A 21,512-nucleotide genomic window follows, 5' to 3' on the forward strand; every position below is an offset into this window, starting at 1 on the left:
CCATCGTGGGGACGTGAGGATGAAGTCTTGTGGAATTTCGAATGACTAGCACATTGAGCTGGTCTTACTAGTGTTCCTCAATCCTTGCGGCTAGAGCCATAGTTGGAGACATATACACCCACTTCACCACCTCGGCACAGCTTCAGAGGATCTTCGAAGATGAATTTGGTTGGGTGATTCAATGCAATCATCACTCGCCCCTTCGTCGCATCTCCACTCAATCTTGTCCGTCTAGTTCCAGAAACCTTCGTAGCATTGACGGCATCCATATGCCTCCTGATATATATGCCCCTGGAAGACATGATTTCCTATATGGATCCAGGACTAGCCATTCGAATGGCCACACGCAGTTGATATTTGCAATCATTGGTCCCTCTGTTCCTAAAACCCACCTTCTTCATTGGCCACCGAACTACCCTCAGCAATCTCAAACGCATAACGCAAGTGAGCCATCCCAGAAGGCCTTACTTCTTCTATCAATTCAACTGTCCTAAGTTCGATACCTATTCACTTTTGCCTATCATCTAGAAACTGCTCATCCCGGTGTAGTCCGCTCGCTGTCTAATGCGGTATAAGACGGACAATTTGAATAGATACGCCACTTTATATGGTCCATTTCTCTAGGAGCTTCGGGCGCTAGCATCAGGGGTGGATGGCGGAGTGAGTTTGTTGTTTAGAAAACGTTCTTCGAGTTTTGGATGATGCAACGCGAGGCCGCAGTGCATGTCCCGTCCCATTGACAACATAGGGATTTTGCGATAGTTCACATCTAAGGCTACTAGATCGCATGTATACCGGCCGCATACTTTCTTCGTAGTATATGTCGCGAAGCCGTGGATACTATAGTACTCGGTGAGAGAAATCGAGGGACCATAGTGAAATAGAGTAGGGTTCTCTGCGGGCGATATTATGATTACCAAGACTATTTTACAATTGTAGCAATAGAGAGCTAACGGACTGACGGTTTCTCTTCTGATGTACCAACCTTGAGATAAATATCCACATTTACAAGTTTGGGTTTTGCCCACACGCTGTGTTTTACCTAGTAGTTAGATCCCATTTCTGGCGTCGACCCATTAGAGCGAAGTGGAGGCGGCCCTCTTACAATGGAAGGGATCAAATATATGCTCTCATTAGGCTGAAGGTTCCTCATATAAGTTGTTCTCTCTGAGTGTAGACCTCAAACAAAGTGCGGCATTTTTACTCGTAGGGTTTCAACTGTTCTTCCGTCCACTCCCACAACTTTCCTGCCAAGTCCTCATCCTTCATGTACCCACTGGCCGGTACAAGATCCCCAACTGGTTGATACATACTTCCAGACTCGATCTCCTTCTCCGCGATTGTAGCAGCCCAACACGTATTGTAGGCTCCTTCATGCAAATCAATTGTCTTCCACCATGTCACCAACCAGATGAACAAACGATCAAACCACCCCAAGTTCGATATTAATCCTGTCCACACTGTTCCTGGCTCCAAAGAAACCACTGTAAGGGAGGGGTATCTCATCGCCAGTTCTGATGCGTAGAGAATGTTCGCGAGCTTGCTTTGGCCATAGCGCATCCATTTGGCAGTCATTCCAAAAAAATCTTGTGAAGTTCGCAGGGATTCAAATGCGATGCCTCCCGGGGTCGTGTGGGAGGCACCCAAGGAAGCAAGAGATACAATACGTGCCTCTGCGTGCTGTTGCGAGGTCTGCTCCAGGATGGGGAGAAGATGTTTAATGAAGAGTGCATGCCCGACATGATTAATGCCGAATTGAGCCTCGTAGCCATCTTTGGTAAGACTGGGAGGTAGTGCCATTACTCCAGCGTTGCATATCAAGACATCCAGTCGGTCCTCGTTGACAAGGAAATGCTTCGCGGCTTGAGACACTGATGTCAGGGATGACTGGTCGCAGTTGAGAAAGGTTATTTTCGAAGGAGATATTGCTTCGATCTCGGATATCAAACTTGAGGCATTGGCGGTGTTGCGTCCAGTGAAGTAGATGTGCTTCGGATTGTGTTTACAGAGGTTAAGAACAGCTTGCCTACCTAATCCAGCAGTACCTGATAGCAACATTAGCATTTCGGTTCAGGATTTTCAGGACCGTAGCCCCTACCGCCTGTGATGAAGAACACTTTGCCCGATAGATCAGGAATATCTCGATCCGGGTTATAGTGAGCTCTAGGGAGCATGGTAAACGTGACCCTTGAAACAGGGGCCCGGGTGCAAGAAGGTATGGATTTAAGGCTTTGCTGTGAGGCCGCTATAATTTTTTAGCAATGCGTGCTAAGTAGATATGCGTTGGTGTTCGGAGGTGTGCAGTGTCGCAGTGTCGCAGTGTCGCAGTGTCGCAGTGAATTGATTTGACCTATCCGAGACTGGGCTTAGTAGCACGTGACACAAGTCATGGCTTCGTACTAACATTCGTAGCACCACACCCAAAGGCGATACCTACTAATCAGTCAGCTAAGATATTTAGCAGTTCTCGAGTAAGTCGTGGAAAGGGAAGAGAGCGTTTCGGAATAAGCGAGCTTTAATATTCATGGTCCGAGCGTCAGAGTGGACAAAACTTCAATCGTGATGATTTTAGCAGAATTCTTCTCTCACACGATCCGCGTTTCAACACACATGGACAGTCTCATGGATACTACCGCCCAACACAAACAGCTTTTAACCCATCGGCATCTCCATCATCCGTTCAACAGCTGACACAATGGCTTTTACCCCACGGCGGGCGACTCTGGGCTGGGCAGCAATACTAGCGTTATTTCTGATCTTCTTTTGGTATTCACGAGATGCGCAAACACAACCTTATCGCGCGCACGGCGATGGACATAGCCAAGGCGCAGGATATTCAACCCCTATTGGCAAGAGATTGGCTTTCTATCCTGGGACAGTCAAACCGCCAGGATCCAATTATTCCCGAATACTAGTGCTTCCAAAATTGAAGAGCGAACACGTTGGTTGGATATCTGAAGAGCTTCCCGGCTTGCAAACCGCCATCTACGAAGTTGATAATCCCTCTGCGGATTATCGTGTACCAAGGAATAAGGGCCACGAGGCTATGGTTTACCTAACATACATAATCGATCACTATGAAGACCTGCCGGACACCATAATCTTTATTCATCCCCACAAATCAGCATGGCACAATAATATCTTACTCGACTTGGATACCCCAACCACCATTAAAAGGCTGCAGGATGATCGAGTGGGCAGACAGGGTTATATGAACCTCCGTTGCCATCTCGATCCAGGTTGTCCGAATTGGATCCACCTCGATAGAGCCGAGGTCGATTTCGACCAGCACATCAAGCCCGAAGAGCAGCACTTCAGCTTCGAGCTGTTTCAAGCCATGTTCCCCGGTCATAGACCTCCCCCTGTCCTATCTCAAGCATGTTGTGCTCAATTCGCTGTCAGTGGAGAACGGGTTAGAGACAACCCAAAAAATCTTTACGAACATCTCCAGATATGGCTGCTTGAGACGTCCTTCGAGGACAAAGACTCTGGTCGTATCTTCGAGTACATGTGGCAATATCTCTTCACCAGAAACGCCGAATATTGTCCCGCCATGAACTCGTGCTACTGTGATGGCTATGGGATCTGCTTCGGCAGTGCGACAAAGCTAGATGACTGGCTCAAGAAGCTGAAGAAGAGAGAGTTGGCGGACCAAGAACTAGACGGGGCGCAGAAGGAAAAGAAGGACAAAGCTACTCTCGATGAGATAAGCAATCGGGTTTGGAGGCTGAACCAAGAGCTAAACGCAGAGAAAGCGGAAGCTTACAAGAAGGGCGAGGATGAGAAATATCGAGCTCTTGAACGCGAAAGAGTACCAAATTATCCCTGATGAAGTATTCCTCGGTTCAAGGGTTCAAAGATATTATCCGATTGCAACAGCAAAGCCTAATCATGAGAGCATTCCAAAGTTAGGGGCCGCTACGGGACCGTTCCCGCACTCGGCTCTACAGCCCATTCTGCCATGTTTATAAGGTGCACCTTGAATTGCGAGGCAGGGTGTTGCGGTCGCGCTTGGGGAGGTGAGGCTGGAGCTTACCCAATGGAATTTTTGCGATGTGGCTAAGTGGGTGACTGTAGTATTGTATTGGTATGCATCGAACCCGGGATTTCCAAAGAAGAATAAGTCCATTTTCAGTTTTACTTCGCAGCGTTGAATGCTGCTTCGCCTCGGCGCACAGGCTACGTGTGGCACAACTTTTCACCTGCATATCATGTGCATATTTTCCTCAGAGCCCATTAATACGTACATACAACCTCAAGAATCTGCTGTGCATGCTGCAGCAATTTTATGGTCGCCTGAATAAGCCCTAGACAATAATCGTCAGCCAGACCCATCACTGTGCTCTGAACTACCCTGCACAGCCACACGGTGGCTTTGAGTCACCAGCGAGTTGCGATATTTGAAGACCCGGATATGCGATCAGTCCAGAAAGCTATTTAGTTTTCAAACAACGGAATGGACTCCTTGAACGTGTTGATGGATCCGGCGGCCGTGCAATCTCCGGTAGACTTGAAGAAGCGGCAAGTGGCCTTCATATCAGACCATATCGATATCACGCCCTCCCAATTCTCAGACAACTACGCGAAAACGCTCGACAATGCAATCCACCGTGGAGACAGTTTTGTCCTCTAGAATGCTGGGGGTGTGGACACTCTTGCACTAACCTACCTGCGCTCTCACCATATCGACCCATCTCGAATCACGCTGTACATGCACTCTCCGCGGACTAATCGCAAGCTCAATGCTACTCAAATCCGTATCAACAAAATGAGGCTAGGTCCTGAGGTAGAAGAGAAGTACCGGAAGGAAGGTTACAATGTCAAGGTCATCGAGGGTTATCATACTGAACGGGATGCTGCAATGACCGAGGACAGTAGTTACGACATCCTATGGGTGAGGGGAGAGGCAGAGACTAGGGTCCTCTACGACACCAAGTACAGACCTGGACGAGTGAGCGGGACTCAGAAGAATAAAGACAGAAGGCTTCTGAAGGAGAAGGAACAAGGTCACTTGAGTGTAACGTAGCCGTGAACGAACCGAGCAAGTTTCGGGCGCCTCAGTATACCGTTCCTGGGAAATTACTGAACTAGAATAACACAGTTTCAGGGGGGCCAGACAAGTCAGAGTACTGCAGACGATTGCGAATATCCGGGTGTCTCAACGACATCCCATTTTGTCGCGAAGAATCACGCTTGAACCCCATAATCCTCGTTTGTTCTTCATCCATTTCTAGGACCACGCTGCGAAGAACATCATCAATAATGATTCCTAGCCAGACTTAGTTTAGACGGTACTTTCGGTCAGGTAGTCCAATCAGAAGTACTACTTACCGTCCTTCCTCATTGGATGATACGAGGATTGACGCTTTGGCTAAATGCGGCTAGCACCGGACAAGCCTAACAAATCTTGGATCAGCAGGCCAGACCCTTTAACGTTCAATCAACCTTCTGTTTCTTCTCATTACCTTCAAACAACTACTTCCGCTCACCCTCCAAATTTCTTTTTCCGACGGAGTGCCTCTTCTCCTTCCTCTTAAAGATTTGTTCAATGCTCAGGTCAGGCGGTTTTCTTGCCTGACAACTTCACATGCGAGCCGCTCATCATGTGCTTCTTCAACCACAACCACGATAAGGCAGGGTCTAGGTAATCCCTACCCCTCTCCTTCAATAGGCCCAAGGCCCAGCCTTGCACGATCAAGAACCCCAGCTACATGCACATCACATATTGCTCCCGTCTTGGGTAGTATTACAAGCTCTCATGATACTGGCAACGTGGCTCACTTTTGTCCCCCTTTCTTCTTCGTTACATCTCAGACCCTTACCTAGTCGCCGCATGGCTTCAATCTTGGTCTCGCGTGACCTCAAGCGCATATCTGGACTCTTCTCTACGCGTGCTCTTTCCCCCATTTCTCTGCAAATCTTTGCCTCCCCTGGAATGGCACATCTGAAGGAATTGAGACCTAAGTATCCTTTCCCCCTGTCGGAAATTGGGTGTAGGAACAAGTACTCAATTGTAACGTCTCTCCCCAACGCCATACCAGCTATCCTGGTCGCCTGCCCATGATCTGGTTGATTTCTCCCCAATCCTTCTGACTGCACCCCAAGACTTCTAGCCCAAAAAGGTTAACACTTTAGATCTTGACCACCGCAGATCTATCTTATTAATGCTTCAAGCTACAATTTCTTCCTGGGCAGCTATGGAAGGAGGCATGCCGAGAATTCCGGAGTAAATGGAGGAGAATTGCATCCCAAATAGGAGCGTTGATGGACGCTGATGGATCATTCAAGGCAAGTTTGGTGTTTATCTGCGGGCTGGAATTGTATTGTTTCCAGCCAACCACTGGTTCGTTTCCCTTGTTCATTCATTTAGCCGTTCCATTCCAGATCGATACATCTACCAGCTCAATGCCGCTGCTCGCTAATCACTCTATTCGAGGATATGAGTCCCCTGCCGTTTATGCAAATCAGAGTTCGCGCTAAATCCTCCACAACTACCCACATGTCTTGTCAGGCACCCATACTTCTAGCCTCAACGCCGAATGGTCGGCTCGGATGATGCAGCGCATTATCAGCAAATCTCCCACTGCAGGGTAACTGCATCACGATATCAGAACAGTTGCATTCTTCGATGCACCCTCCACTACCACTCTAGGTGCAATTGGCGGTCTTCGGACTCCGGGGATTAAGCGTGATATCAGAAAGCCAAAGATCAGATGGGAAATGTGTCTTAAGGACTGGGTCATTTAGATCTCCACTGTTCCGGGTAAGAGATACCCTGGAAGGGCAGCCCCACACAAACGGCTGTCCGAGATACTACAAACTTTAGGCGCCAGATGTCTGCCCTAGCGAAACCGCTCATTTCTTCTTCATAACGTTGCTTCCTTGACAGGTCTCATTCCCGCAGTCGGTTGCATTTCTTCGAGAAGCTGTTGCATTCCCTTCGCTGCGGCGTCCTCTCCAAGGTACAGTAACATTTGACCGTCCCGCATGGCCTGCGTATAAGTATCTACATTATTGTCCTCTTTATATCCATAGATTACTTTCTTGGCTTTCGGGCTCTTCATTGCAGCAAAATGCGCTACTTTGCAGCTTTCCTTCTGGCTCTAACCTGGTCTGCACAAGCCGCAGTTTTACCTCAACCAGTGGACATTAAGGATAGGGCTACTACCAGCTACCGGAATGTGGCATACTTTGTGAACTGGGTAAGCTCTAGGTGCATACACAAAAGGTTGGCCGATATTTCCGCTAACACTGCGTGCTTAGGCTATCTACGGGCGGAACTTCAATCCCCAAGATCTTCCAGGAAACCAACTCACTCACGTGCTGTATGCATTCGCTAATGTTCGGCCCGAGACTGGTGAGGTCTACCTTTCCGATACTTGGTCCGATACCGATAAGCACTATGCTACCGATTCTTGGAACGATGTTGGCACCAATGTCTATGGATGCGTGAAGCAATTGTTCCTTCAAAAGAAGAAGAATCGCAAGCTGAAGGTCCTGCTGTCGATTGGAGGCTGGACTTACTCGTCGAACTTTGCTCAGCCTGCTTCAACCGTTGCAGGAAGACAGAAGTTCGCTTCAAGTGCCGTTGAGCTGGTGAGGAATCTCGGATTTGATGGTGAGCCCATTTTCTCTAGGATTATCATCGGTATTGCCGCTGACACTTGGACAAGGACTCGATATTGACTGGGAGTACCCTGCGAGTATGTTTTTGAATTTACAATTCTCCACCACTGCTAACTGTTTTCAAGATGACGCACAGGCGAATGATATGGTCTCATTACTCGCAGAAGTCAGATCGGCAAGTCTCCTCGCTTCTGATCAGGGCGACCAACTAACGATAGGTCAGGCATTGAATGCATACTCAACTAATTATGCCGGCGGACAACATATGCTGTTGACCGTTGCCTCCCCTGCCGGTGAGTTTAAGTACATACGCAACATCAGAACAGGCGCTGACTCACCCAGGCCCAACCAACTACCAAAAGCTAAAGCTCGCTGCCATGGACCAGTATCTGGATTTCTGGAACTTGATGTGAGTTTGCCCTCACTGGATCCTATCTCTGCATCCTTACGTATACAGGGCCTACGACTACTCTGGCTCCTGGGACACAATAGCCGGACACAACGCCAACTGGGACCCATCTACCTCTAACCCGGGCAGCACACCTTATAACACTCACCAAGCAATTAAATACTACACGGCCAACGGGGTGCCCGCTTCCAAGATCGTCATGGGCATGCCACTCTACGGACGCTCCTTTGCAAACACCGACGGTCCTGGCAAGCCATTCTCCGGCGTTGGCCAAGGAACTTGGGAAGCTGGTGTCTATGACTACAAAGCACTCCCTCAGGCTGGCGCAACCGTGTATACCGACAACCAGATCACCGCAAGCTGGAGCTACGATTCTAGTCAGAGGTTCCTGGTGAGCTATGATACGCCCGCAATTATCCAGAAGAAGGCCGAGTATATTAAGAGCCAGGGGCTGGGTGGGGGAATGTGGTGGGAGAGTAGTAGCGATAAGACGGGGGGTGACAGTCTTGTTAGTACCGTAAGTGACCCGTTCGCTTCTCCGATTCACGTTGAAGGATATATATGCTAATGTAGGGTGTAGTTTGTCAATGCGGTCGGTGGTACCGGCGCCCTTGATCAAAGTACGAATCTTCTCAGCTTCCCGGGTACTAAATACGACAACCTCAAAGCGCAATTCCCGAGTGGTTAGACGAATCCTTTACGACGGACCGTTGCGTGGCTCGGATATCTAGAAGCGTGCTACTTCACGCGTCTACAGACAACCTTCCGAACTTTACTTCTCTATATATATTCTCACTCTTATCCTTGACGCCAGTTGAGCTGGCTGTTCTTTCGCTGCCAACTTTCTGCACAATTCTTTTCGTTGCAACTCTTTATAGCATACATATATCTGCTTTGTCCGACCGTTCTATCTTTCATCGAATTTCCTACGTACATGCATTAGGATTATCTATCGGCGCTAGAATTAAAGGACTCATGTAAATAGAAGCCGCTCGCTAGACTTCATGAAGATACAATGACGTCACATTCTGGTACAGTCAATGGCTGCGTGTGTATAGCGGTGATATTTCTCTTCTCAATATGACTGGCAAAGACCAACAACTCTACTAGCCTTCTTCCCAACCAATCCATCGAAGTAAGCAAGCAGAACATCTACATCTAGCATGTCTACCTCTCCTAAGCTCGGGTTAGAGCTCCTCAATACCTTCCCGCCCCATAAAATCCTTACGTATTTCTTGTCATCGTGACCTTTCGCGGAGTACAGTTCAAAGACAACTTCGGAACCCATTCCAACCCATACCATGACGTCTACCTGCAAAATGCTCAGAAGCCTCGACACAGATCCATCGTGAGCGACGTTGTGTCGATAAATGACCTGACTCTTCCCAGAAATGCTATCGCGGAGATTTTGCGCGAGTTCCGAAATCCACACTCCAAAGGATGCTGTAGAAGCCTGCAGCGATAGTGGCGAGTCGCGATAAATGAAGGAGTACTCGTACTCTCCTAGTCTGTAAACTGCGTCTGCTTGCTTTTGGCTGATGCAGTTCGCCGAATCGTTGATCTTACAGGGTAGAGGTTTTGCGTGACATTGCCGTGCCGAGAGATTATCAAAGTAGTGGTCAAATGACTTGTGCCAATCTGTGGCGTTGGGAGAAATCCCAGAGACGGAGTCCAGAGATTGGAAAAGGGAGCTTGCAGCTTTCAAATGGGAAGTCCAGGGTGGCGAAGTGCTACCTACACCATAAGAACCGAAAAGGGTGGATGATGATGCGCAAGAATATGCGGGTTCTAGGGAGTCGATGGTTGTTGGTTGGACACGTAGCGGTACCGTCTCAGAGGGTTGATACATTCCGGAGATGAGCATGCCCGCAACTTGGCTTGTAATCACATTGTTCGTGACCCGAAAAGTCACCTTGTTTCCTAACTCGTTGGGCAAGAATCTTAGCAGGTCATGGTAGACTCCATAGAGGTCTTTGCCGTGCTGCCAAGAATCGTCCAGGCCCTCCTTCGTTATCTGTGGAAATTGGCAGGTTCCATTGAAGCCAGCTGCTGCGAATGGGTTGATGTCGCTCGTGAACACGCTCCAATATGTTTCAGTTGAAGTGTTTCCGCCAGGACTTAGAGGCTGGCCGTAGTAGAAGAGGCCTTGATCTGAGCAGCTCCACGGATATGATTCTTTCGGGAAGGTATTGGATGCATAAGGCGTTCTCTTATGGTGTCTATGAATCTAGCAATGCAAGGGTTAGTGCAAGAGTGGATGTATGTAGCACACTTACGACAGAGTACGTCAAGAACAGGTCAAGACGGCTGTCCCCTTGATAACGGTAATAAAGTTGGAGGTAATATGTTGAAAGATACTCACAACTTCAACGTATTCCAATTCATATTCATTATTAGCCACTGGATACTCTTCCGCTCTTACGTGCGGCATGTTGCACCAATTGTACGAGCCATACGGCGTACCTGGTGGAAGTCCTGAGCCGTTGAATATGAAGCCATGAGTCCCGTTCCCGTCGATAACCTGAGAGAGATCGTTGATCCATGTCTTTTTCGGGGCGTGCCAATTCATATTAACACGAGGAGCCTGAGAAGCGGTCAGGGGAAGCCAGAGGAGCGGGAGAACATGTTTGGAGAACATGGTCCGGTCAATGAAGAGAAGGACTGTGAGCGCCGTGCCGAGCAAGATGAGGGCGCTGACGAGGATCGAGCGCATATTGCGCATGTCTTATAGAAGGCGACTTCGGGATGAGGCTCATTGCGGTTGATGGAGCCGTGATGGGCAATGAAGATGAGGCTGGTAATGGATGAATGAAAGCTGCGATGAAGGTCCACGGGCCTCCAAGACCTCCGGCGATTGGCGCATCCAATCAGACATGTGGGGTGTGCCTAGTGCCATGAGAGCTTGTCTCGACCTCTCCCTCTTCACCACCAGAATCCCATCTGAAAACTGCTCTGGCCGACTAGGATATTTCAAAGTCACCCAGTTTGACTACGGCATTTCATCTCTCGCACCACCCAACTCAACCTCAAGTAGTTCAATTTTGCCATGACAATAGGAAAACCCTTTCGCCCAGAGGCTTTGCTGCAGGCCTCCTCAAATTCTCCTTCTACAGACGTCTCGTCTCATTCAGCCCTTGTTTTCTTCGATGTGTCTATATCAGATACAAAAGACGCCGCTCAAGGAGCCTCCCAGCGCGCGATCGCGAAACCAACGCGGCTAGTGCGAGAACCTCCCCTGAGAACTTGATCACTGGATCCAATCTTCATAGTCAACGAGTAGCACAGTCATCTCAACATCAAGGTCACGAGGCATTTTCCCTCAAATGGAGCCATTCTGCTTACGATTACCTTTGAACACCTCTTCTGTGACAGCGCTGACGCGCGGGGTGTGTGCATGGATCGCCGCCTCTTTTATCACAGTACTCTTAGACCAATCCAAAGCCAGAGACCTACTACAGCTTCAGGCGACCATGATAAGTAGTGTATGTGCTCCCTCTAGTAGTAGCACTCTAAGTTATGTACTACACCCAGTGCATATACCTTCCCCCCGCCAGTTGTGCTCAATTCTTGTAGTGGAAACACCGTTGTTCCTCCATTTTGGATGCCTTTAGAGCCGTGAAGCTTTCAGCGCTACAATCTCTCAGATACTGTTTCCAAAATACAGCTCTAATTCAGAATAAAGAGAGCTTGACTCATCTTCTGGGTGTCCGTTGTCTGCACAGCTGACATGACATTATTTGGTTACGATTAGGGTGTCTTCGGTCAGTATACCCGGCCCCTAGTCCACCGTACTCTCTGGTCGTGTAATAGGAGGAATTTTCACTCCAGATTTCCTCGATCTCTTGCAGCTGACTGGAAAAACGGCTTTGCAAAGAACCGATACCCGCGATCTATGACATTGGATGTTTCTTCTGCACTATTTCAGTTATCATAATAGGGGACCTATTGGGACGGAAGAAAAACAGGTTTGCTGGGGACAACTATAATGATCATGGGTGCAATTATTCAGATTGCAGCCTTTAGTACAGCTTGGATGATTGTTGGCAGGTGGGCAACGCTTCACTCTCTAAGAAAGCTCAATTGGACGTGACTACCAATGCCTATTCTCGCTAGAAGGCCAAGTGTATGGAACCTTCTATGCTGGAAAGGATCTTGCTACGTTCTACAATACCGGGGAGCATGCCATAAGACTTTGACTGATATACAATATCATAGGAGCATAGCCGGAATTAGAGATGGTATGGACGCTTTGACCGCACCTGTGTAGCAAAGTAAAATCTCTAAAGCAAGCTAGAGAGGTAAACTGATCGTTATAGAGGTAAGAATCTCAGTTTTCTTACGAATTATACTACCTACTAGCCATTCTGGATGATCATGAATATCGCCAGCTTTTCACTATCCAATCGGGTGACATACAACTTCTCGTAAGTGCTCGAAGACTTCCTCGGCCAGAACCTGGCTTCATTAACAAGAACTAGGTTTGTTGCCGGCCCCGCCTACCAGAGAGTTCCATTGGCATTCCAGCTGTTGTTGAACTCACTCCTCCCGGCACCGAGAACTGGCACTGGAAGTTCTACGTCATTTAGACTGTCTTTAACTTCGCTTTCACTCCAACAGGTAGGCCCTACTCCCAAGCAAACCCGTGACTCTCAACTAGTATCCTCGTAGTGTACTTCTTCTATCCCGAAACTGCGGGACGTACTCTCGAAGACATCGACCGCTTCTTCACTGGTGACGCACGATTGCTGGTCTTTAAAGACAATGAAGCAATTTCAGAGCAACGACCAGACAAATTCGTCCAACATAAGCATGAGGAAATTAAGAGAAATAGTAGTATTGTGCCCGCGGATTCCTCTGCGGCGACTGAAGTGCACCATAGAGCTACTTTGGAGCGCGAGGAGATGGAGAACGGGAAGAAGGAGAATTATGAAGATGTTTGAGTAGGAGGTACGCTGGATAAGGAGAGTGGTGGGTTGGATTGAGAGACACTGGAGGTGGAAGCATCAAATTAAATACGTACGGATGTCGTCTGTAGGATCGGGATGCTGGGTGTTTACTGCTGGGCAGGATGTGCGATATAAGACTGTGAACATTTGTTTTGGGATATGATTAAGTATTGGAGATACGTGTATTTGCAACGACGCAGATAATGGCACTACTCATTTCTACCCACAACATGTTAACACCTACAGCTCAGAAGTTTAAAAATTATGGTTTGATATATTTAACCTCTTACTTGGACACATGAGAGGGGTCAGAGGATGTGGGATTCAGCCACAGACCCTCACCTTATTGGGTCCGTTTCCAAGTAAAAGGTTAGCTTCCGCCTGGCCGTGATATCGGCTCGACGGAAGGCCCCAAATAGTTCTCTCTATCGCCCTGATAGCTTAGTTCCTGCAGGAGACACCATATCATAATTTCAGACACATTGGAACCCTTATGAGGGTCGATACGTCAGCTTCAAGACGCGCACCCGTGTACCCACTCTTCACTCCAAGCTCGCACAAACTCCGCGTTCTTTGTCCATGCTGACAAACGGTACTGAGCCTTAGACAAGGGTACAAAGCGGGGGAAAATACTATCCTTAATCCAGAATCATGACGAGTAAGCTGCGGGGAAACATTAAACTGCGGAGGCGGACCCGGTACCCGAGACCCCAAGAACCGGATCAGAGAAACCTGGGGCTAGGACAGCGTCACTGTGCAAACGGAATAAGTTTGTGAAGTATATATTTGGTAGGTATGGTACGTAGATCAAAGCGGCTCTCGTCCGAACCTTTGATTTTAAGCGCTCTTACTCAATTTGACCGTCTCTCACACTGGTTTCCATGTTTTTTCTAACCCTTAAAACTTCCCCATGATGCACACCCTTCTCCAACTACTATTCTCCCTCCTCTCCCTCCCCCTCATCCTCACCCAAAACCTCACATCCACAAACGGCATCGGCAGCACGCCCGCAGATCGCCACTACGTAACCGCGTCTCAAGCGCAAACAATCATAAACGCCGCCACCACTAACGCCACAGCCATCTCCATACCCCAAAACATTGCCGTTGTGGATCCTTCCGGTTTACTCGTTGCATTTCGAAGAATGGGTATGTAGGGAAAGCTTAATTACCGCCGGCTCTTGCCGCGAAATTTGATGAAACGAGACACAAATGAGTGCTGATTTTAGGAACGGGGGGGCTAGATAACGCATACCCAGGCTCTATCGACATATCGATTAAAAAGGCGCGCACAGCCGTACTATTCAACGGACTGACCTCCGCCTGGTTATACGATCAGAGCCAGCCTGGAGGACCCCTGTACGGGATCGAGGAGACGAATGGCGGGCTGGTTGTTTTTGGCGGCGGGTGAGTGATTGATGTGATGCCTTTCAAGTTGCATCGGATTTTGGCGCGCATGGGGAATGGAGGTTGCTGACTGGGGGGTCTTTTAGGGTTCCGATATATCTTGATGGGTACTTGATTGGGGGTGTGGGTGTAAGTGGGGGAACGGTGTCGCAGGATGTGGAGGTCTCGACAGCCGGGGTTATGGGATTGGGGGCCACGACGAGTCCGAATTGATTCTGGATTTCTGAGGATGAGTCGGGAGAGCCCAAATAGAGGGAACGGGATATATATACTGAGGTTGTGATGTTGTATGCAGAGTGTTTGTATATGCGATTTTACATCGACATCCTTTCCACATCGTATTTAGCTGGCCTTGAACACGCTACAGTGAATTGGCCGTATTGACTGTTGTTAATTAGTGAAATTTATATGTCCTCGAGCTATATGAGAGAAATCCTCACCGGCTCCGTAAGGGTGGTTTTGCAAGATAGCCTGTGAGTCCCCGTTTCGAGCGGACGAGACTCAAGGTAAGTGACCTACTTAGTAAATAGCAACCCTTAGATTAGGTTTCGGAAAAAGTAAACAGGAGAGAAAGATAGAGGAAACAAAGAAAAATATGAATAAGAAAGATGAAGAAGACGTCACCGTAGAGACAACGGGTGACCATTCTGCTAATATGGGCGGAGCGACAAATCACGAAATTTTCAGAAGAAGAATCTCGCAAAATATTTAATATAGGGGGCACTGTAGTATATGTTATGAAACCCGGAGCAGCTGAAATCGAAATTGTGGCCTAGCTTTCGCAGTCGGGTTTCGAGTCGGGATTTACTTCGGGATGCGTCCAGATCCTGTACAATCACGAAAAATAAACCCAGGAGAATATCTCCAATGTAAACCAGACCTCCAAACCTTGTTTCTACGTATGAAATTATTTATTTTGCTACCTCCTCGTAACTCTTGCCGGCATACCCTCCCTCGGTTTCGCCGCTGCCAATAAAATCTGATACGCCTCATCGCCAAAGCATTCCTGAACTCCTTGCTTTTGGCTCTTTTCAGCCGCCCAGAGAGTTCCATCCTTGCTGAGAGACTCAAGCTCGTTATAGGCAGTTCTCACATCGAACTCTCTTGCGGTCAGGGCTAATATGATCTTCATTTCGAGTAGCGCAAGTTCCTGTCCAATACAATTGCGCGGGCCTTTCTCAAACGGCCTGTAAGCATTGGGCTTGATCTTGTCGGCATTCTCGGGGAGAAAGCGCTCTGGCCGGAATTCTTGGACATCCTTGCCCCAGTTGCGCTCATCGCGGTGGATACTGATTGCTGAAAGCCATACGAGCATACCCTCCGTAGGAAGCATGTTCCCAGTCACTGGGTCCTTGACGAAGTAGTCTTTCCTGCCAATGCGAACAGTTGAAGCTGGAGTCCACATCCGAAGTATCTCTTTTATAATGGCGAGGGTATATTCGCACTTGTTAATAATATATGGATCTTGTCTCAGTTTCTCAGCAGCATTTTGCCCTGTCCCAAAGACCTCATCTAGCTCCTGGCGAAGTGTTGCAAGCTTATCCGGGTGCTTGCTGAGGATGTGATAGCAGTAACAGATCGTCGATGCTGTAGTGTCATGGCCTGCAAATAGAAGAACCTCAAGGTTGTCGATCGCGTAGCGGCGGAATTCAGCATCCATAGTAGCGGCTCTCGAGTCAACATCTTTCCCGCTCTCCTTGAAATACTCCTCTATCGCGAGGTCGATGCCTGATTTCTTTCTGGATTTTCGTGCCTGGTGTTCATTGCGTGTGGAAAATTTTTCATCCAGGACCTTGCCTAGGTAGCTGTCCATTTGTTTTTTGTAATACCACCAGAAAAATGGCCTCAGAGGGTGATAGTGGTGGAAAGGATCGAGAGATTGCGAATCTGGCATCCAGGTCAGTGTCTTTCGCATTAGCTCCACAAACTCATTATTGGTGGTTAGTGCGTTGAAGTCATGGTCACAGACAACTTTTCCAATGACATCTATGGTGATCTTGGTTGCCTCCTCTTCTAATCGAAAGACCTTGTTTTCAGTTGCATGCATGTCCAGGATGCGGGCAAATTCCACCGTACAATCGACAATAATGGGAACCTGGCTAGGGTTAGTGATTTGGAATGATCCGATGCATTTCAAATTACCTGGTTCATGAGATGTCCGATGGCAAATCCTGGATTAAACACCGTTCTCCACTTTTTCCAGAGATGACCGTCCATAGTGACTAGGTTTTCGGGTCCCGCAAGGGGCTTAAGGAAGTATTTGATATTTGGAGCCTTGAGGAGACCGCTTTTCGCGGCCACTTCTTCAGCAACATCGCTACAGAAGATGCTGGTAAGTCCAACGACGTCTATTTGGGAAGAATGATGGGGACCTACGGATCTATGATAACCATCATAGGGTCTCTGATTGGATACGCGTCCATGAAGAAAACAGGTGGCAGATCGTAATCCTTGGTCAGGTAATGCGGGAATACGTGAGGATGGACCCGGTTTGGCAGCTTCGAAACACATTTTCCGATGGAGATGAGATGTCCGAAGATGGGTGAATGGGGGGGTCCAGGCTGATAGGTGTCAGTGGATTTACGAAAATGCTGTCAAACATGGAACAATGTGTGTATGTTTTGCTCCAGATCGTGTTTCGTTGAAGGCTTACCAGCTTTGCGAATTGTCTCCGAACTTTAGCCACTCTAAGGAAGAACCTGGCAAGATAAAGGGTGATCAAGACGGCGGCAGCAGTCGCATAGGGATGGCCGTTCAAGATTGCCATAGTGGAGTGATATGGTAGAGGAATAAAAGACAGGTGAGACGCGGGGGCTGCAGTTATCAATCATGGATAAAAGCAAGCGGCAAGGTGAGTGTTGGCCTGATATGAATCGCTAATTACTGGTGTTAGTAGTCCTGAAAGACGCCCGTCAGCACGTCGTACGAGAACGGAATGGTTGGTGTTGTGAAGCCTACTTTTCACGTGCGGGTGCCCCAAATACCTGAACCACTGTCAGCGGCCGCACGCTAGCAACTCTAAAACAGCACTGAGTGCCGACGGAAGCGTTTCTGTGTGGTTGCGCAACCTCAGCAAACGATACCGTGTTGACAATTGGAAGGTGTCACTTTAGCATGAAGTTGAAGTAAAGTTCTGCGGCGTGGCTTCGGACGAAATTAGGAGACTTGTTTGCATAAATCTCCGCCAGAAAAAGGACTGAGAGGAGGGGTAGTGGGGCCGATTGGGTTGTCGGCCTCGAATGTCTACAGGAAGAGACGCCCATGAGAGAGGGCGTCACAGACGACTGTTGTTTGCAGTGTCAAGAGACAACTGATAATTATGGGTGACAGCCACAGCGCCCCAGAGAAATTTCGTGGATGTCCCAGCGCCATGGCCACCATCTTCGAGGGCAGCCAATGATAAATTATCATTACTGCAGGAAATACTGTCGCGAAATTTGAATATTCCATTGGACGGCTGGCTTTTATATTTTATGAGGATTCTCGTGAAACACAGCACGCGGGTCTTTCCCAGTCAAGCTGGTGAATCGGAAACGACGCATTTCATGCAAGACGCAGGACATGCTTCCGTCTGTCCATCGAAACGAGATGATCGTGTTCTAGTGGGAACAGGACGGCCGCCGTCGCGTCGACCCCTTTCTCCCGCATGCAACCTCACAAGGCTCGAACCGTTGGCCGCGGGAAGCCGAGGGCGATGGCATGAAGGCATTAGTATCACTGATTCCTCCCTCCTGGTGCGCGGGATCGCGGGATCCAGCGCGAGACCAACACGTCGCAGGGTTCGCCGTTCCAGAAGAATTGCGCCTTGTGATAGACGACAGCCGTTAGGTAACGTTGTCGATGGTGTGGCGGGTTTCAGGCATTATAAAAATGCTCCGTGACATCCCCGTTCCCATTGGCTTGCCGAGGGCTCTTCTGATGGCGCATCCCCCCCTGAGCTGCTGCTTCTCTTCCACCAGCCTCTGCTGGGACTCTGCTGAGCTGCTCGCTGACCGTCTGCCACGAATTGTTCTGTCGTTGCCGCCCGGGTTCTGGCTCCTCTTTGGCTCCTCTTTACTACTCCGACGTGTCATACCAGTCCTGGCGACGTCCGTGGGCTGGCCACCCTCTCTCTCTCTTTTTTGCATGGGTCGTCCGTCTCCGCAGCTTCTTCGTTTTGCAGTCTGAGACTAGGACGGTCGTTTGCTGGCCCTGCAGTAGCACAATCTCCCCCCGTCCAGTCGCGCTCGCGTCGTCCATTTGCCGCACTGCACCAGAGAGGCAATTTCTCTCCTCCCACATCCCGGCCATTCACCAGGCTGTTGGGTGAGGAAGCGTCTCTTCCTGACCAGGCCAACAAGTCCGACACAGCATCCCCCTTCAATCTCACCCTCCTCCACCATCTGAGCAATCTCGTCAATCTCGCTGCATTGAGAGGAGTGAGCACCGCGCAGCCCAAAACCACGCTCCAACACCGCACCTAGGCAGCCCTTCTCCTTTCCCGTCTGCTAAATTTATCCGCGCGCGACCGCCCATCCTCCTGATAACGTGACACTGCCGCCGGCTCAAGATGACGAGTACAACTCCCACTCGCTCACCACATCCCTCGGCCCTCAAGAGTGCCTCTCCAGACGACACGGCATTGCCCCAGTATCCCCAGCCGCAGTCCAACGGCGACGCCCAGCAGGCTGCACCACGACGGTCGAGCTTCAATTTCTTGCGTCGGAAGAGTTCAGGAGAAAACCGCACAGGCGGCCATCGCAGTGCATCCGGCGGCAAGATGAGCAAGAAGCAGAAGGCTCTTGCCCAGGAAGAGGCCCTCCGTAAACAGAGGGAGGCTGCCATGCTGCCCAAGCAGCCACCTCGACTTCCCTCGCATTCACCTCTTCCCCAGATCGACAACTTTGGCGGCGAAGACAATCGTCCCGACTCCGTCGCTATCGTCTCCAACAAGTTCGTGGGAGCCGGACACAACTTCAGCAGACCATCAGCCGAGTACAGCATGGGACACAATGCGCGCGTCCCAGTGCCGCCCATCCCTGGTAGCTCCCCTCCCTACACTGACTTCGACCCGTACCCGCGCACCGAGAGCATGACCCACCGTGGTCGCTATAGCTATGCCAGTAGCGCTATCAGCTCTGTCAATAGCCCTCGCCGAGTGAGGAGAAGGAAGGACCCGACGCCCTTTAAGTGAGCAACCTCACATGACTTGAAATTTCTAGGCTGACCAAATCCCCCCCCCGCAGCATCCTTGTCATTGGCACTAAGAACTCGGGCAAGTCATCGTTCATCGACTTCCTCCGCACTGCTCTTGCCTTACCGGCCAAGAAGCGCCCGCACACCCCTTCCCCACCCACTACTGCACAGGATCCCGACTCTCCGTTCACGTCACAATACCTAGAGACAGAGGTTGACAATGAGAGGGTTGGTGTTACGCTGTGGGACTCCCAAGGCCTCGAGAAACACATCGTCGATTTCCAGTTGCCGGTTATTACAGCCTTCCTAGAGTCGAAGTTCGAGGATACCTTTACGGAAGAGCAGAAGGTGGTGCGCGCCCCTGGTGTCCGCGATACCCATATTCACGCTGTCTTTCTGATACTGGACCCCGCTCGTCTCGACTCTAATATCGCAGAGTCGCGCAAGAAGCCCGGCCAGAAGACTCTCGGTAACCAAATCTTCGGTGGGTTGGATGAAGACCTTGATTTGACTGTGCTTCGCGAGCTTCAAGGCAAGACTACTGTCATCCCCGTTATTAGCAAGGCGGACACAATTACTTCAGCACACATGCGCCACCTTAAGAAAATGGTCTGGGACACTCTGAAGCGTGCGAAGCTGGACCCATTGGAGGCGCTTAACCTTTCCGACTCTGACGAAGAAGACGAGGATCGCTTTGACGAGCGAGATGAAGATGCGTATCTTCACTCGTCATCTGACAACGAGGGCAAGTCCGACGTCCTCAATAAACTGCTTGACCGCTCGTCGTCCGAGGCTGGCCGCTCTGACACATCATCTACCTCGTCAGCTCCCCACTCCCCCCCAACTTCTCCACCCAGCGCATCGAAACGAAACCACGCCCGGAAGCCTTCCGCAATGTCTGCTTCAATTCAGAAGGAAGACTCAGAACTCCCCTATTTCCCTCTCAGCATCATCTCACCAGACCCGTACGAACCAGAGGTAATTGGCCGCACCTTCCCATGGGGATTTGCAGACCCGTATAATGCCGAGCATTGCGATTTCGTGAGACTTAGGGAGAGCGTGTTTAGTGAGTGGCGCTCTGAGCTTCGCGAGGCAAGCCGCGAGCAGTGGTACGAGGGCTGGAGGACAAACCGACTCGAGATAGGTAACGCAAAGCGAAGGCTTGCAACTTCCGACGGGCTGAAGAGTAAGGGACTTACTATCCCCAGCACCAATGGTCGCGCAGCCAGCGCTGGAAATGGGGGCCCCCAGTATCGTCAAGTCCGGAGCACTGGATACTAGTGTGGTCGACAAAGATGTCATTTTCGGGAACGGTGGCATTATAAGCGGGTGGATCCTACACACCGAACATGATGCACTCGTTGGCTTGACAGATATTGCAAAGGGGGTTCTGCAGGATCAGCGCGTCCTTCGCTACTCCGCCCGCTTTATTCCGGTCGGCGCCTAAAACTGGATTTTCTATGGCGAGCATTTTAATGGGCGGACACGGCTGGATTACCATTGCTCGATGCGGCCGAAAAAGATTACTGGATAGTGTGTAGCTTACGAGGCATCTTGGGTTCAACATCTCCTCGTCTTTCTACCTGGGACGCAACCACTACTCTCCAGACAGACTCATGTATTTCATTTGTTCTAGTACCCCATACCTGTCTCCTATGTCATTGAACAAGAAGCTCCCTTCTAAACCTTGTTCTCTTCGTCCCCCAATACATTTCCCCTTATGTACTTCTTCTCAATAGGTTTTGTTTTGTTTTATATGTTTCTTGAAGTGCGCATACCCCCCGTTTTTCTTTTCATGCATGCCTTTCCATTGTGCCTGAATCCTCGGTTCGCTCTGCGGCCTTGCGAGCGGCGAACTTGGAGGTGGAATTCCGCCATCCAGAATGCTTAATGTGGATTGAATAAGTTGGAGCGGGAGTATTCTACATTTCATACGCTGAGCGTAGTTTC

The 21,512-nt window shown here is 49.5% G+C and overlaps 9 protein-coding genes across 9 annotated transcripts; 6 read left to right on the forward strand and 3 right to left on the reverse strand.

The window, feature by feature from the left end:
• Positions 1 to 1,179: 1,179 nt before the first annotated feature.
• BDR25DRAFT_305631 (dehydrogenase with different specificitie) lies at positions 1,180 to 2,453 on the reverse strand. The gene is made up of 3 exons (XM_033690448.1): positions 2,405 to 2,453; positions 2,099 to 2,350; positions 1,180 to 2,045 (listed from the first exon to the last, which is right to left on the reverse strand). Exons 2-3 carry the CDS (start codon positions 2,172 to 2,174, stop codon positions 1,201 to 1,203), a joined length of 921 nt encoding a protein of 306 aa, XP_033544025.1. The 5' UTR covers positions 2,175 to 2,350; positions 2,405 to 2,453; the 3' UTR covers positions 1,180 to 1,200.
• A 148-nt stretch (positions 2,454 to 2,601) lies between these two features.
• BDR25DRAFT_305632 (uncharacterized protein) lies at positions 2,602 to 4,104 on the forward strand. The gene has a single exon (XM_033690449.1). It carries the CDS (start codon positions 2,696 to 2,698, stop codon positions 3,827 to 3,829), a length of 1,134 nt encoding a protein of 377 aa, XP_033544026.1. The 5' UTR covers positions 2,602 to 2,695; the 3' UTR covers positions 3,830 to 4,104.
• A 360-nt stretch (positions 4,105 to 4,464) lies between these two features.
• On the forward strand, positions 4,465 to 4,769 carry BDR25DRAFT_305633 (uncharacterized protein). The gene has a single exon (XM_033690450.1). The coding sequence runs from the start codon at positions 4,478 to 4,480 to the stop codon at positions 4,631 to 4,633; it is 156 nt and encodes a 51-aa protein (XP_033544027.1). The 5' UTR covers positions 4,465 to 4,477; the 3' UTR covers positions 4,634 to 4,769.
• A 2,304-nt stretch (positions 4,770 to 7,073) lies between these two features.
• BDR25DRAFT_292202 (glycoside hydrolase) lies at positions 7,074 to 8,976 on the forward strand (the record flags this gene model as incomplete). Its single annotated transcript, XM_033688645.1, has 8 exons — positions 7,074 to 7,193; positions 7,264 to 7,618; positions 7,674 to 7,703; positions 7,752 to 7,801; positions 7,850 to 7,919; positions 7,969 to 8,035; positions 8,084 to 8,552; positions 8,616 to 8,976. 8 exons carry the CDS (start codon positions 7,074 to 7,076, stop codon positions 8,721 to 8,723), a joined length of 1,269 nt encoding a protein of 422 aa, XP_033544028.1. The 3' UTR covers positions 8,724 to 8,976.
• A 134-nt stretch (positions 8,977 to 9,110) lies between these two features.
• Positions 9,111 to 10,673, reverse strand: BDR25DRAFT_234767 (histidine acid phosphatase-like protein; the record flags this gene model as incomplete). Its single annotated transcript, XM_033685487.1, has 2 exons — positions 9,111 to 10,262; positions 10,398 to 10,673. The coding sequence occupies 2 exons, from the start codon at positions 10,671 to 10,673 to the stop codon at positions 9,111 to 9,113; spliced, it is 1,428 nt and encodes a 475-aa protein (XP_033544029.1).
• A 1,347-nt stretch (positions 10,674 to 12,020) lies between these two features.
• BDR25DRAFT_376050 (uncharacterized protein) lies at positions 12,021 to 12,976 on the forward strand (the record flags this gene model as incomplete). The annotated part of the gene is made up of 5 exons (XM_033697421.1): positions 12,021 to 12,082; positions 12,251 to 12,273; positions 12,395 to 12,459; positions 12,622 to 12,652; positions 12,704 to 12,976. The coding sequence occupies 5 exons, from the start codon at positions 12,021 to 12,023 to the stop codon at positions 12,973 to 12,975; spliced, it is 453 nt and encodes a 150-aa protein (XP_033544030.1).
• Positions 12,977 to 13,894: 918 nt separating this feature from the next.
• Positions 13,895 to 14,600, forward strand: BDR25DRAFT_292208 (DUF336-domain-containing protein; the record flags this gene model as incomplete). Its single annotated transcript, XM_033688646.1, has 3 exons — positions 13,895 to 14,129; positions 14,225 to 14,387; positions 14,474 to 14,600. The coding sequence occupies 3 exons, from the start codon at positions 13,895 to 13,897 to the stop codon at positions 14,598 to 14,600; spliced, it is 525 nt and encodes a 174-aa protein (XP_033544031.1).
• Positions 14,601 to 15,269: 669 nt separating this feature from the next.
• Positions 15,270 to 17,259, reverse strand: BDR25DRAFT_344974 (cytochrome P450). The gene is made up of 4 exons (XM_033693997.1): positions 17,041 to 17,259; positions 16,764 to 16,948; positions 16,530 to 16,704; positions 15,270 to 16,482 (listed from the first exon to the last, which is right to left on the reverse strand). The coding sequence occupies exons 1-4, from the start codon at positions 17,152 to 17,154 to the stop codon at positions 15,307 to 15,309; spliced, it is 1,650 nt and encodes a 549-aa protein (XP_033544032.1). The 5' UTR covers positions 17,155 to 17,259; the 3' UTR covers positions 15,270 to 15,306.
• Positions 17,260 to 18,745: 1,486 nt separating this feature from the next.
• BDR25DRAFT_69483 (uncharacterized protein) lies at positions 18,746 to 20,871 on the forward strand. The gene is made up of 2 exons (XM_033698927.1): positions 18,746 to 19,556; positions 19,613 to 20,871. The coding sequence occupies exons 1-2, from the start codon at positions 18,937 to 18,939 to the stop codon at positions 20,841 to 20,843; spliced, it is 1,851 nt and encodes a 616-aa protein (XP_033544033.1). The 5' UTR covers positions 18,746 to 18,936; the 3' UTR covers positions 20,844 to 20,871.
• The last annotated feature ends 641 nt before the right edge of the window (positions 20,872 to 21,512 follow it).

The sequence above is a fragment of the Lindgomyces ingoldianus genome, assembly GCF_010093535.1.
Source record: "Lindgomyces ingoldianus strain ATCC 200398 unplaced genomic scaffold BDR25scaffold_30, whole genome shotgun sequence".
Taxonomy (NCBI): Eukaryota; Fungi; Ascomycota; class Dothideomycetes; order Pleosporales; family Lindgomycetaceae; genus Lindgomyces; species Lindgomyces ingoldianus.